Source organism: Pristiophorus japonicus, chromosome 8 (assembly GCF_044704955.1).
Source record: "Pristiophorus japonicus isolate sPriJap1 chromosome 8, sPriJap1.hap1, whole genome shotgun sequence".
NCBI classification, from domain to species: domain Eukaryota; kingdom Metazoa; phylum Chordata; class Chondrichthyes; family Pristiophoridae; genus Pristiophorus; species Pristiophorus japonicus.
Genome location: NC_091984.1, coordinates 20946017 through 20961430, shown reverse-complemented (window position 1 = coordinate 20961430; position 15414 = coordinate 20946017). Strand labels below are relative to the sequence as shown.

The following is a 15414-nucleotide window of genomic DNA, read 5'->3' as shown; positions in this document are numbered from 1 at the left end:
ACACTGTCTGCAGTAACAGATTTAAAGTTCTTGCTGGAGGCTTGCAAGCTGCAGAATATAAATACCGTATATAATAAAGATCATCCTCTCTGGTTTAATAATATATAACGATGCATGCACAGTTGCATGTTTAATACGTTACCCTATTTTCTCATAAGATAGTATTAGGGATAGATTTACAACTGGCAGAGTTGTTGAATAAACCAATATGTACTTGCAGCTATAATTTTATTTGAACTTTGCAAAATGAATTGCAGTAATAATTAGAAGTCACCAGACGTGAGTTATTGCTGTGCTGTTTTGCCGTCTTGTTTTTTCTGGCTATAGGCTATTTATGTTCATAACACCAAACACATTAAGGTATTTGTTTTCATAGAATCATAGATTGATACAGCACAGAAGGAGGCCATTCGGCCCACTGTGCTTGTGCCGGCTCTTTGCAAGAGCTATCCAACTAATCCCATTCACAGAATCATAGAAATTTACAGCACGGAAGGAGGCCATTTCGGCCCATCATGTCCGCACCGGCCGGCCAAGAGCTATCCAGCCTAATCCCACTTTCCAACTCTAGGTCCGTAGCCCTGTGGCTACGGCACAATAAGTGCACATCCAAGTATCTTTTAAACGTGGTGAGGGTTTCTGCCTCTACCACCCTTTCAGGCAGTGAGTTCCAGACCCCCACCACCCTCTGGGTGAAGAAATTTCCCCTCATATTTCCTCTAAACCTCTCCCCAATTACTTTAAATCTATGCCCCTGGTTGTTGACTCCTCTGCCAAGGGAAACAGGTCCTTCCTATCCACTCTATCCAGTTCCCTCATAATTTTATACACCTCAATCAAGTCTCCCCTTAGCCTCATCTGTTCCAAAGAAAACTGACCCAGCATCTCCAACTTTTGTAACAGCCAAAATTCTCCAGTCCAGGCAACATTCTTGTAAATCTCCTCTGTACCCTTTCCAATGCAATTACATCTTTACTCCAACTGTGGCCTAACCAGTGTTTTATACAGTTCAAGCGTAACCTCCTTGCTTTTGAATTCTATGCCTCGACTTACAAAGGCAAGTATTTCATTTGCCTTCTTAACCACCTTATCTACCTGGCCTGCTACCTTTAGGGATCTGTGGACCTGCACTCCAAGGTTCCTTTGTTCCTCTAAACTTTTCAGTGTCGTACCATTTAATGTGTATAATGATCATGATGATGATTCCCTTGTCCTGTTAGACTTCCCCAAATGCCTCACACGTATCCAGATTGAATTCCATTTGCCATTGTTCTGCCCACCTGACCAGTACATTGATACCTTCCTGCAGTCTACAACTTTCTTCGTCATTATCAACCATACAGTCTATTTTAGTGTCATCTGCAAACTTCTTAATCATGCCCCCAACATTTAAGTCCAAGTCATTGATATGTACCACAAAAAGCAAGGGACCCAGCACTGAGCCCTGCGGAACCCCACTGGATACAGACTTCAAGTCACAAAAACACCCATCAACCATTACCCTTTGCTTCCTGCCTCCGAGCCAATTTTGGGTCCAACTTGCCACTTTGCCCAGGATCCCATGGGCTATTACTTTCATGACCAGTCTGTCATGTGGGACCTTATCAAAAGCTTTGCTAAAATCCATATACACTACATCATAAGCACTGCCCTCATTGACTCTCCTGGTTAACTCCTCGAAAAATTCAATCAACTTAATCAGGCATGACCTTCCCTTAACAAATCCATGCTGACTGTCCTTGATTAATCCATGTCTTTCCAAATGAAGATTTATTCTGTCCCTCAGGATTTTCTCCAATAATTTTCCCAGCGTCGAAGTTAGGCTGACTGGCCTATAATTACTCGGTCTATCCCTTTCTCCCTTTTTAAACAAAAGTACAGCATTAGCAGTCCTCCAGTCCTCTGGCGCCGCCCCTGTCCGTTTCCCCCGTAGCCCTGAAAATTTCTCCCCTTCAAGTGTTTATCGAATTCCCTTTTGAAAGTTACTATTGAATTTGCTTCCACGAGCCTTTCAGGCCGTGCATTCCGGATCGTAACAGCTCTTTCTGTGTCCACAGTACCACCTGCAGAATGGCTCAGCATGGAAGCTTGTTGCTGTCCGCTGGCAGAATTGGATGATTCTCGCAGTAATCTTGGGCCTAATGGCCATTGTGCCATTCACCGTGTACAGGATGATGACAGCCTTCGACGACCCTCCGCCCCATTCTCTCTTCAAAGCAGCATCCATTTGTTTTGGACTACTATCAGAAACGTTCCTAATCAAGTGAGTTGATACAGGTGTTGGCTTTTATTTGTTGGTTGCAAATTAACTCTTTTTAACCGCTAAGCACCTGCACTCCAGTGAAGCTTCCCCTCCCAAAGGCTTCAGGAAAACATGCCGCATTGTTGATAAATAATAAGCTGCTTGAAAAACTAATTTGCTAAGAGCTACCGCGTTGCTTTGGAGTGTGTTGGACATTACACGTCCATACATGCTTCATTTTCTACCTTCAATAAGCGTGTAATCTGATGTGCAATGAGAGATTAATCACACTCGCTTATGCACTGAAACGGAATCCGTGTGCTCACTGTTGGACAAGCAAGTCACAAGATTCTGTGGAGTCCAGTCCTAGCCCTTACTTGTAAATCAGTTGGAAATGGTATTAGCTATTAAAGAGTTCTTTTTTTTTTAATTAAGATGGGATTCCTTCTAATATAGCAATAGCACAATTGCTGTCAGCAGAGTTGACACTTAGTGAAATTGTCACATGTGGAACAACTTTTGATATCAAAATGATATAGTGAATGTAATTCTCTAACAGTAATTTTTACTAATTCTCACCACCTCAGCATTTTGGTTATTTAATTTTTTTTTTGATTAAGTGCTGCACATTAGGACGATGCCCGAGAGGCACACAAAAGCACTGTGCAATGATAAAACTTCCAATGCACATATAATACACTGCATGACACAAGTGGTGTCCCTCATTACCCAAGTCCAATTTGGATATTTAATACATATACATCACTAGATACTAAAATAACTGGATTTTCTCACATATTCTGTCCTGGGATTATGTGCTGAGCCCAATTATGATAAACCTCAACTCAAAAAAGATGGCAGGGACACACTCCAATATGATATCCTGCCGTTTTGCCTCAGAGAAATGTTCGAGATGAGCCACTTTGCAATAAAATGACAATGACATAAGTGAATCACTTTCTGCAGTGACTGCTGCTACAATTTTGTGGAGATTGTGATTACATTGCCCATTTAAAGGGAGCTGGGAAACTTCCATCTAACTGGTTACACTGCAGGAGTGCTGAGCAGCAAAAGGACTTGCGAGTTTGTATATGAATACTAATATGTCCTTACTATATAGTATAAATGCACACGAGGCCCATACTTGAGAAAAGATCACTTTGTGACCAGTTACCTTTATTACCAAGACCTCCAGAGACAGACGGTGGGTGGAGCTTCCCCTTTTACACCGGAAAGTCCAGGTTAGGAGTGTCTCCCACAAGTTCGCCCCCTGTGGTCAGTGTCTTCAACGTATACAACTTAGGTCAGCTTATACATGGCTTACAATGATGGTTGAATACATGACATCACCTCCCCCCAAAGTCTTTTTGGGATCGCAGGTTGAGTCTCTCTGGTGGTTTATGCTCCCTTGTAGAGCGCCTGAGTTGGGGCTCCGGTTATTGGGCGCTGGCCTGAGTGTGTGCTGTTTGCGGTGCCTCAGGCCTGTCTGGACTGCCCACAGTGACTGGGCTCTCCTCCACTTGGTTCCGGTGTTCGGTCACCTGTGGTGGAGTAAACTCTACGTCGTGTTCTTCCTCTGCTTCTTCTATGGGGTGGCTGAACCTCCTTTTAGTTTGCTCCACGTGTTTGCGGCAGATTTGTCCATTGGTAAGTTTAACTACCAGAACCCTATTCCCCTCTTTGGCAATCACAGTGCCTGCAAGCCATTTGGGCCCTGCAGCGTAATTAAGGACAAAAACACCCTCGCATTCCTGTCATGGTAGTCACATTGTGACTGGCGCCTGCTCTCAACAATTTATTTCCTAGTAGGGTGGAAAAGGGATAACCTGGTTTTGAGTGTCCTTTTCATTAGCAGCTCTGCGGGCGGAACCCCTGTGAGCGAGTGTGGTCAGGATCTATTGGCCAACAGGAGGCATGATGCATTCGTTATAATCTACAAAAATTCTCTGGACTCTGGGGAGGTACCAGCGGATTGGAAAGCAGCTAATGTAATGCCTCTCTTTAAAAAAAGGGGGCAGACAAAAGGCAGGTAACTGTAGGCCAGATAGTTTAACATCTGTAGTGGGGAAAATGCTTGAAGCTATCATTAAGGAAGAAATAGCGGGACATCTAGATAGGAATCGTGCAATCAAGCAGACGCAACATGGATTCATGAAGGGGAAATCATGTTTAACTAATTTACTGGAATTCTTTGAGAATATAACGAGCATGGTGGATAGAGGATGTGGTGTATTTAGATTTCCAAAAGGCATTCGGTAAGGTGCCACACAAAAGGTTACTGCAGAAGATAAAGGTACGTGGAGTCAGAGGAAATGTATTAGCATGGATAGAGAATTGGCTGCTTATAGAAAGCAGAGAGTCGGGATAAATGGGTCCTTTTCGGGTTGGAAATCGGTGGTTAGTGGTGTGCCACAGGGATCGGTGCTGGGACCACAACTGTTTGCAATATACATAGATGACCTGGAAGAGGGGACAGAGTGTAGTGTAACAAAATTTGCAGATGACACAAAGATTAGTGGGAAAGCGGGTTGTGTAGAGGACACAGAGAGGCTGCAAAGAGATTTAGATAGGTTAAGCGAATGGGCTAAGGTTTGGCAGATGGAATACAATGTCGGAAAATGTGAGGTCATCCACCTTGGAAAAAAAATAGTAAAAGGGAATATTATTTAAATGGGGAGAAATTACAACTTGCTGCGGTGCAGAGGGACCTGGGGGTCCTTGTGCATGAATCCCAAAAAGTTAGTTTGCAGGTGCAGCAGGTAATCAGGAAGGCGAATGGAATGTTGGCCTTCATTGCGAGAGGGATGGAGTACAAAAGCAGGGAGGTCCTGCTACAACTATATAGGGTTTGGGGGGGCCGCACCTGGAGTACTGCGTGCAGTTTTGGTCACCTTACTTAAGGAAGGATATACTAGCTTTGGAGGGGGTACAGAGACGATTCATGAGGCTGATTCTGGAGACGAGGGGGTTACCTTGTGATGATAGATTGAGTAGACTGGGTCTTTACTCATTGGAGTTCAGAAGGATGAGGGGTGATCTTATAGAAACATTTAAAATAATGAAAGGGATAGACAAGATAGAGGCAGAGAGGTTGTTTCCACTGGTCGGGGAGACTAGAACTAGGGGGCACAGCCTCAAAATACGGGGGAGCCAATTTAAAACCGAGTTGAGAAGGAATTTCTTCTCCCAGAGGGTTGTGAATCTCTGGAATTCTCTGCCCAGGGAAGCAGTTGAGGCTAGCTCATTGAATGTATTCAAATCACAGATAGATAGATTTTTAACCAATAAGGGAATTAAGGGTTTTGGGGAGCGGGCAGGTAAATGGAGCTGAGTCCACGGCCAGATCAGCCATGATCTTGTTAAGTGGCAGAGCAGGCTCGAGGGGCTAGATGGCCTACTCCTGTTCCTAATTCTTATGTTCTTATGTTCTTATGATATGCACTTTGTAGGGAACCCCCTTGGATTGTGAGCATCCCCTGTTTGATTATCTGCACTGCTTGTTCTGCCTGGTCGTTTGAGGCCGGCTTGAACGGTGCCGTTCTGACATGGTTGATTCCATTGCCTGTCATGAAGTCCTGTAATTCAGGACTTGTGAAGCACGGGCCATTGTCGCTGACCAAGACGTCCGGTAGACCATGGGTGGCAAACATTGCCCGTAGACTTTCTACCTTGGCAGAGGATGTGCTTTAATTTAAAATGGCACACTCAATCCATTTGGAATAGGCGTCTACTGCAACCAAAAACATTTTTCCCATGAAAGGACCTGCGTAGTCCACATGGATGTGTGACCATGGCTTCGCGGGCCAGGATCAGGGGCTAAGGGGGGCTTCCCTGGGTGCGTTGCCCAGCTGAGCACACATGTTGCACCTGCCGAACACAAAGTTCCAGGTCTGCATCTATCCCTGGCCACCAAACGTGTGACCTGGCAATTGCCCGGGTGCTCATTGTGAAGTTCTCTGATAAACACCTCTCTGCCCTTCTGGGGCATGACTACTCGGTTTGCCCACAGTAGGCAATCGGCCTGAATCGAGAGTTCATCCTTGCGCCTATAAAACGGTTTAAATTCCTCAGGACATGCCCCGTACGTGACTGCCCAGTCCCCATTCAGGACACATTTCTTAACTAAAGACAGTAACGGGTCTTTATTTGTCCAGACTTTAATCTGACGGGCTGTCACAGGTGATCCTTCGCTTTCGAAAGCTTCAACAGCCATGGCCATCTCAGCATCATGCTCAGTTGGCCCCTCAGTGATGGCTAGTGGTAGCCTGCTGAGTGCATCGGCACAGTTTTCAGTGCCCGGTCTGTGCTGAATTGTGTAGTCATAGGCGGCTAATGTAAGTGCCCACCTCTGTATGCGGGCTGATGCATTCGCATTTATGGCCTTGTTGTCGGCCAAAAGGGACGTTAGGGGTTTGTGATCTGTCTCCAGCTCAAATTTCCTGCCAAACAGGTACTGGTGCATTTTTTCTTACTGCATATACATATGCTAGTGCTTCCTTTTCTACCATCCTGTAACCCCTTTCTGCCCGGGACAGACTTCTGGAGGCATAAGCTGCTGGCTGTAACTAACCATTGGCATTCACATGCTGCAACACACACCCGACCCCATAGGACGAAGCATCACACATTAAAACTAGTTTCTTACACTGGCCATATAACATTAACAGTTTGTTGGAGCATAACAAATTGCGTGCTCTATCAAAAGCCCTTTCCTGGCTGCCCCCCAGACCCAATCGCGACTTTTGCATAGGAGCACGTGTAGCGGCTCTAACAGCTTGCTCAATTTGGGAAGAAATTTGCCAAAATAGTTCAGGAGTCCCAGCAGCTCTGTCGTGTTACGGGGTCTGGGTGCTCTCTGGATTGCTTCCATCTTGGACGCAGTTGGTCTGATCCCGTCTGCTGCTACCCTCATCCCCAGGAATTCTACCTCTGCAGCCTAGAAGACGCACTTCGCCTTTTTCAGTCGCAGCCCTACCCGGTCCAGTCTGCGTAGCACCTCCTCCAGGTTGTGGAGGTGTTCTTCAGTATCGCGACCCATGATGAGGATGTCGTCCTGAAAAACCACCGTCCCTGGAATCGACTTGAGGAGGCCTTCCATATTCCGCTGAAAGATCGCGGTGGCCGAACGAATCCCGAACGGACATCTGTTGTACTCAAACAACCCCTTGTGTGTCGTGATGGTGGTCAGCTTTTTCGACTCACTCGCCAGCCCCTGGGTCATGTAAGCTGAGGTCAGATCCAATTTTGAAAAAGGTTTGCCACTGGATAGCGTCGCAAAGAGGTCCTCCGCACTCGGTAGCGGGTACTGGTCTTGGAGTGACACCCGATTGATGGTGGCCTTGTAATCACCACATATTCTGACCGTCCCATCCACGTTGAGCACCAGCATGATCGGGCTCGCCCAATCACTGAATTCGACTGGCGAGATGATGCCTTCCCTCAGCAGGCGGTCCAATTCGCCTTCTATCTTTTCCCGCATCACGTACGGCACCGCTCTGGCCTTGTAGTGTACTGGCCTGGCGTCCGGATTTATGTGAATCACTACCTTGGTCCCCATGAAAGTGCCGATGCCGGGTTGAAATAATGAGTCAAATTTGTCCAGGACCTGTGAGCATGATACTCGCTCCACAGAAGAAATTGCATTGACATCGCCCCATTTCCAGTTCATGACAGCAAGCCAACTCCTCCCCAGTAATGCGGGACCGTCCCCCGGAACAATCCAGAGTGGCAACCTGTTCTCCGAATCTTTATGGGTCATGACTACCGTGGCGCTACCTAGCACCGGAATTATCTCCTTTGTATATGTCCGTAGCAGTGTGTCAATCCTGGCCTTGGACACCCACAACCTTTCGAACTGTTTGATACACATCAGGGACTGGCTAGCCCCCGTGTCCAGCTCCATTAATACTGGGATGCCATTGAGGAGCACTTTCATCATTATCGGTGGCATCCTGGTATATGAACTGTATATGTGCTCCACATGAACTCACTGAACTTCAGCTTCCAGCGATTTCCCCCAGTATTCATTTGGCCTCGTAGGGCTTACATCGGGCCCGTCCTCCTCGTACATCAACCTGGCTGCAGGCTTCCTGCACATACGTGCCAAGTGACCACTGACGTTGCAGTTTCTGCAGGTATATTACTGATACCTGCAAGCTCTGGCTGGGTGTTTGCCTCCACACCTCCAGCATGAGCTAGAGGCCCCATTGTTGGAAACGAAAGGTCCATTACCAGTCGATCGTCTCTGACTGTCTCTGTAACTGTCCTTAAGCGCACCATTAACAGGTGTTGATGGTCCCATTACTGACTGCATTGTCCATTGCGATGGCATGAATCATCGTTCAGCTAGCCATTGTCTCTGTTGAATTCCCCATTTGGGTTCGACTGCATGCTGGGGCATGTCCGATTGCCCTTGTCTGCCTAGAGAACTGTGTGCCGCGTTAACAATGTTGACTCTCTGGTCGTTTGCCGCATTTGAGCCAAGATTTTTGCCATAATCATTCTGGTCTCTTCCTCCCCTGAGATAATTGTCTGGGCTATCATAGCTGCCGCTTCCAAGGTCAAGCCTTTGGTCTCAATCAGTTTCCTGAAAACCCCAGCGTGCCCGATGCCCTCAATAAAAAAGTCTCACAGCATCTCTGCTCTGCATGCATCTGGGAACTTACATAGGCTCACCAGTCGCCGGAGATCTGCCACGAAGTCTGGAACGCTTTGCCCTTCTCGTCGCCGGTGCGTGTAAAACCGGTGTCTCGCCATGTGCATGCTGCTCGTCGGTTTCAGGTGTTCCCCAATCAACTTACTGAGCTCTTCGAACATCTTGTCCGCCGGCTTCTCTGGTGCTAGAAGGTCCTTCATCAGAGAGTAAGTTCTGGATCCGCAAACCATCAGGAGATGAGCCCTGCGTTTGTCGGCCTAATCCTGTCCCAACCATTCCTTAGTGACAAAACTTTGCTGTAGTCTCTCAATAAAGTCGTCCCAATCATCACCAACACAGTACCTCTCTTCTGTGCTGCTAGTGGCCATGCTCGCGTGGTTTAAATCCCAGTTTCTCGTCACCAATAATATGTCCTTACTATACAGTATAAATGCACACGAGGCCCATACTTGAGAAAAGGTCACTCTGTGACCAGTTATCTTTATTACCAAGACCTCCAGAGACAGACGGTGGGTGGAGCTTCCCCTTTTATACCAGAAAGTCCAGGTTAGAATTGTCTCCCACAAGTTCGGGGTAAACAGGGGGCCTGTGGTCAGTGTTCTCAAGGTATACAACTTAGGTCAGCTTATACATGGATTACAATGATAGTTGAATACATGACAAATACATTACGTACAAAAAGAAAGACTGGGAACTAACTGAGTAGGTTAAAAACCATTCTCTGTCAGATTGGCGTTACTCTTAACTGCGATCGGGGCACCGCTGCTCTTCAGCTGTGACCCAACCCATCCCAAAATATTCCGGTCTCAGAATAATCCCATGGCATTGTTCGAGGAAGAGCAAGGCCTTCTCCTGGTATTCTGGTCAACGTTCCACCCTCAAACCAACACGATCACTAAAATGATTCTGTGGGACATTGCTGTGTGCTAAAAGGGGCTACCACATCTGCCAACTTAATAACAGCCACTGCACTTCAAAGTAATTTGTGGTGTATAATGTGCCTTGAGACGTTTCACTGAGATGTGATTAAAAATAATTTTTCATTCAGTCGGAACCATGTAATAATTACAATAGAATTTAGGCACAGAAACAGGCCATGTGGCTCAACAGGCCCATGCCGTTGTTTAAAATCCACACGGGCCAAATCTCAAATTATAGCAGAATAAACAAATAAAGTCTCCTAATTAGTTGTCTTTAAACGTCTTGGCTATAAGGCTCGCTGAACTGTTTTCTGATTTTGTAGATGATGCTAAATTAAGGAGGACCAAACAAAGTTGGAAATGTTAATAAGATGGTGGAATGGGCAAAAACGTGGCAGATGGAATTCAGTGTCAGTAGGTGTGAGGTGGTACATTATGCTTATAAAAAATCATTATTATATTTTGAATGGTGGATGATGTTGGAGCGCAGGGGGATTCGGGGGTTCAGATTCACAAAAACATTAAAAGCAGCATCTTAAATAGATAAGTCCATAAAAACAGTTAATGGAATACTGGGTTTTAATGCAAGACGCATAAAATATAAAAGTTAAAATGTAATGGCAAATCTATATAAAACCTTTGTAAGAACACAGTTGAAATACCGAGTGCACTTTTGGGCTCCAGACTATAAGTAAGATGGTGAGACAATAGAGATTGTACAATGAGGTACACCAGATGCTGCCTGAGGTGAAGAAATACAATTACAAAGAAAGTGTTTTCATTGGAACAGAGTACATAGCAAAGTAATTTGAACGAGATGTTTAAAATTATGAAGAGATGGGACTGGATAGATAGAAACAGACCGTTTCCTGTGATTGAGAGGTCTAGAACGAGGGAACATAAAATATAAGATGCAATGGGAGATTTAGTTCAGAGAGCAGGAGAAATTTCTTTACACGGAGGGTCATAAGGCTTTGGAATGCACTGCTGGTGTTAGTGAGTTGAAGCAGAGAATCAAGGATGGAACTTTCAATGTTGGCAGGGTAAAATAGGCTAAATGGGTAAAATTGACCTGCCATTATACACCTCATCCAATTTAACATAGTTTTGACTTCAGAAAGCTAAAAGGAAATTGGGTAGGGGTTTATAATGAGCCGCTGATCCACTACCACCTGTTTTAAGCCTTCGCCAAAGTTGGAAGTTCCCCTCTACATCAACAATAGGTTTTGTAGGTGGTTAGAGGAAGGGGGAAAATAAAGATATATGGGAATGAGAAGGCACATGGGATTAGGATATGAGGAGGATAAACACTAACATGGACTGCTTGGGCCAAACAGCCTGATTCTGTCTGGTAATTCCTATGTAATTCTAATAAACCTTTGAGTTAACCGAAAGTGGCAAGAAAATGAGAATCATTATTATAGGTCAAAAATGTTTATTTAGGGAAAAACAGCCAGGAAATGGCAGTAGTTGGGGCCAACTATCTGTCAGTTTTATACAGAACACTAGCCGATTGTGGTTACATTAACAGACTTGACCATAATCGTGAGGCACAGAGCACATAACAAACATGCAAGCTTGTCACCTGAACGCCAAACTTGCCTTACCCTGTTGTCCCGCTCTGCCAACCATCCATTCTTCTGTATATCACCCACACAATTAAACATTTCTATCACAGCAATGCAAAAATATTACCAAAGGATTATGAACATACAAAATTAATGGGCAGGAAAAGACCAGCTGGTTCATCAAGCCTGCCCAACTAGACACAAGTCAGAAGGAAGAGTTCAGCCAACTTTAACCACAAATGACAATGCTGATGGAAGATGTGTTAGCATCCCTATTCTAGAATGACTGCTGTCTGCTGCCTTTACACCTACCTCTCCATTTTGTAGAACAGATAGTGGTGTTGTGTGGGCCACAAACCCACAGTCCACTGTAGTCCTAGAAGAAATAGACCGTTTCCTGTGATTGAGATAGACCGTTTCCTGTGATCTCTTAGTAAAGGATCCCCTCGGAATGAGCAATCATAGCATGATTGAGTTTCAAATTCAGATGGAGTATGAGAAAGTTGAATCTCTAACCAGCGTACTAAGCTTAAGTAAAGGAGATTATGAAGGTATGAGGGCAGAGTTGGCTAAAGTGGACTGGGAAAATAGATTAAAGTGTGGGACGGTTGATGAACAGTGGTGCACATTTAAAGAGATATTTCACAACTCTCAAGAAAAATATATTCCAGTGAGGAGGAAAGGGTGTAAGAGAAAAGAAAGCCATCCGTGTCTAACTAAAGAAATAAAGGACAGTATCCAATTAAAAACAAGGGCATACAAAGTGGCCAAAATTAGTGGGAGGACAGAAGACTGGGAAGCTTTTAAGAGCCAGCAAAGAATGACTAAAAAAATGATTAAGAAAGGGAAAATAGACTATGAAAGTAAACTAGCACAAAATATAAAAACAGATAGCAAGAGTTTCTACAGGTATATAAAAAGGAAAAGAGTGGCTAAAGTAAATGTTGGTCCCTTAGAGGACGAGACCGGGGAATTAGTAATGGGGAACATGGAGATGGCAGAAACTCTGAACAAATATTTTGTATCAGTCTTTACGGTAGAGGACACTAACAATATTCCGACAGTGGATAGTCAACGGGCTATCGTTGGGGAGGAACTTAACACAATCACAATCACTAAGGAGGTGGTACTCAGTAAGATAATGGGACTAAAGACCGATAAATCCCCTGGCCTGATGGCTTGCATCCTAGGATCTTAAGAGAAGTAGCGGCAGGGATTGTGGATGCATTGGTTGTAATTTACCAAAATTCCCTGGATTTTGGGGAGGTCCCAGTAGATTAGAAAACTGCAAATATAACACCCCTATTTAAAAAAGGAGGCAGACAAAAATCAGGAAACTATAGACCAGTTAGCCTAATATCTGTGATTGGGAAAATGTTGGAGTCCATTATTAAAGAAGCAGTAACGGGACATTTGGAAAAGCAAAATTTGGTCAGGATTTATGAAGGGGAAGTCATGTTTGACAAATTTGCTGGAGTTCTTTGAGGATGTAACAAACAGGGTGGATAAAGGGGAACCAATGGATGTGGTATATTTGGACTTCCTGAAGGTATTTGACAAGATGCCACATAAAAGGTTACAAGATAAAAGGGTTGGGAGTAGTATATTAGCATGGATAGAAGGTTGGCTGACAAGCAGAAAACAGAGAGTCGGGATAAATGGTTGGCAATCAGTAACGAGTGGGGTGCCGCAGGGATCAGTGCTGGAACCCCAACTATTTACAATCTATATTAATGACTTGGAAGAGGGGACTGAGTGTAACGTAGCCTAGTTTGCGGATGATACAAAGATGGGAAGAAGGGTAATGTGTGAGGAAGACATAAAGAGGCTCAGGAGGACACAGACAGGCTAAGTGAGTGGGCAAGAATTTGGCAGATGGAGTATAATGTTGGAATATGTGAGGTCATGCACTTTGGCAAAAAAAATCAAAGAGAAAGTTATTATTTAAATGGAGAAAGATTGCAAAGTGCTGCAGTACAGCGGGACCTGGGGGTACTTGTGCATGAAACACAAAAGGATAGTATGCAGGTACACAAGTGATCAGGAAGGCCAATGGAATCTTGGCCTTTATTGCAAAGGGAATGGAGTATAAAAGCAGGGAAGTCTTGTTACAGCTGTACAGGGTATTGGTGAGGCCACACCTGGAATACTGTGTGCAGTTATGTTTTCCATATTTATGAAAGGATATATATACTTGCTGTGGTGGCAGTTCAGAGAAGGTTCACTAGGTTGATTCCGGGGATGAGGGGGTTGACTTAAGAGGAAAGGTTGAGTAAGTTGGCCCTCTACTCATTGCAATTCAGAAGAATGAGAGGTGATCTTATCAAAACGTAAAAGATTATGAGGGAGCTGAACAAGGTGGATGCAGAGAGGATTTTTCCACTGGTGGGGGAGACTTGAACTAGAGGGCATGATCTTAGGATAATGGACCGCCCATTTAGAACTGCGATGAGGAGAAATTTCTTCTTTCAGAAGGTTGTGAATCTGTGGAATTCGCTGCCTCAGAGAGCTGTGGAGGCTGGGACATTAAATAAATTTAATACAGAAAAAGACAGTTTCTTAAACAATAAGGGGATAAGGGGTTATGGGGAGCGGACAGGGAAATGGAACTGATCAGATCAGCCATGATCTTATTGAATGGCAGAACACGCTTGAGGGACCTTATGGCGTACTCCTGCTCCTATTTCTTATGTTCTTATGAACTACAGTTCCTATAATCCCACTGGTGCAGGCAGCATTCGATTGACATCCTTCTCCACATGGGATGAAGCAGCAGTCTGATGTATTTGCCGTTTAGCCATTTATTCAGCGATTACTGAAATGAAGCAGTTTTTGAATTTGGTCAAACTGTTTTTAAAGATATTTGAAAATCATTTCAATCCAGAGCTACAGGATGTATGAAGAAGATCATGTGGGAAAATTTAATGATGTCACCATCATTGCACACGGCAAAGTAGCTTCCAATTTGAAAACCTTACCTAAAATTTCCAAATCTATATGCTAGTCAGCATGATTTGTTCAATAATGTGCTGTGTGAGTAATGCAAAATAGTGTACTGTGGTGTCATCATTTTATTTACATTTGTGTACAGGAAGTCATTTTTTTCAGTATTTTCGTTATATTATCAAAACAGAATATTGCTTATACGTTGAACTGGATGGTACATGGCATAGTGCACTTGACTTGAATTTCGGTGTCAGAAATTCAGTGGGGATGCTTGCACAATGGAAGCACATAATGGGAATTCAGGCAGTGTGTAGGGCTTACCATCCACTTATGCAGTAATATTGAGGGTCATGGGTCAGTCACGCAGAAATCCGTCCCTGATTTTCCGATCTGCGTTTCCATTGTATGAAGAGCTGCACTGGCATCAATAACTCTCGGCGCTTACCCTTAGATTGATAGAGAGAGAGAGATTGAAGGGAGAGGATAGGAATGTTCTGATCCCCGCAGTGCAGACTATAAAATTTGCTACTCTTTTTCGTTTGGAATGTAATGCTTCCATTCACTTATACATTGGCAGATCTGGCATGGTTGTTTGCTTTGGGGGGAGGGGGAAGGAGATGGGGAAGAAAAGGGAAATTTGTCCCAGGCATAACATCCCTAAGGGAGCTCATAAAATCGTAACTTACACCAAAAAGGAAATGGTCCAGGCCAGTATCTGCCGATGGTTAAGTTGATAACCGATATGCAGCAGTTCTGCATTCCAAACTGAAGTCCGTACCAGTATTTGAGTACAAATGTGAGCTGGCACTCAATGTGATACTGAGGGAGTGCTGCTTTGCCAGAGGTCAGATGTGATGTTAAACCAAGCACCTGTCCACTGACCCATGGCAATCTCTCATCTCTTACGTTCTATTTGAGGATAAAGTGATCCTCTGATGACTCTGGTTATAAGCAGTTCTTACAATAGTATCTCTCCACCCCGCCCACAAAAAAGGCTGTGGAAGCTGGGTCAATTGACAGTTTCAAGACTGAAATTAATATCTTTTTGTTGGTTAAGGGTATCAAGGGATATGGATCAAAGGC

General features: G+C 44.4%; 1 protein-coding gene across 1 annotated transcript in view; it reads left to right on the top strand.

The window, feature by feature from the left end:
* The window catches only part of LOC139268024 (uncharacterized), a 336746-nt gene that overhangs the window by 265651 nt on the left and 55681 nt on the right, over window positions 1-15414 (top strand). The window contains exon 4 of the mRNA XM_070886000.1: window positions 2058-2263. Within this exon, the coding sequence (XP_070742101.1) occupies window positions 2058-2263 (206 nt within the window). The remainder of the gene's footprint in view (window positions 1-2057; window positions 2264-15414) is intronic.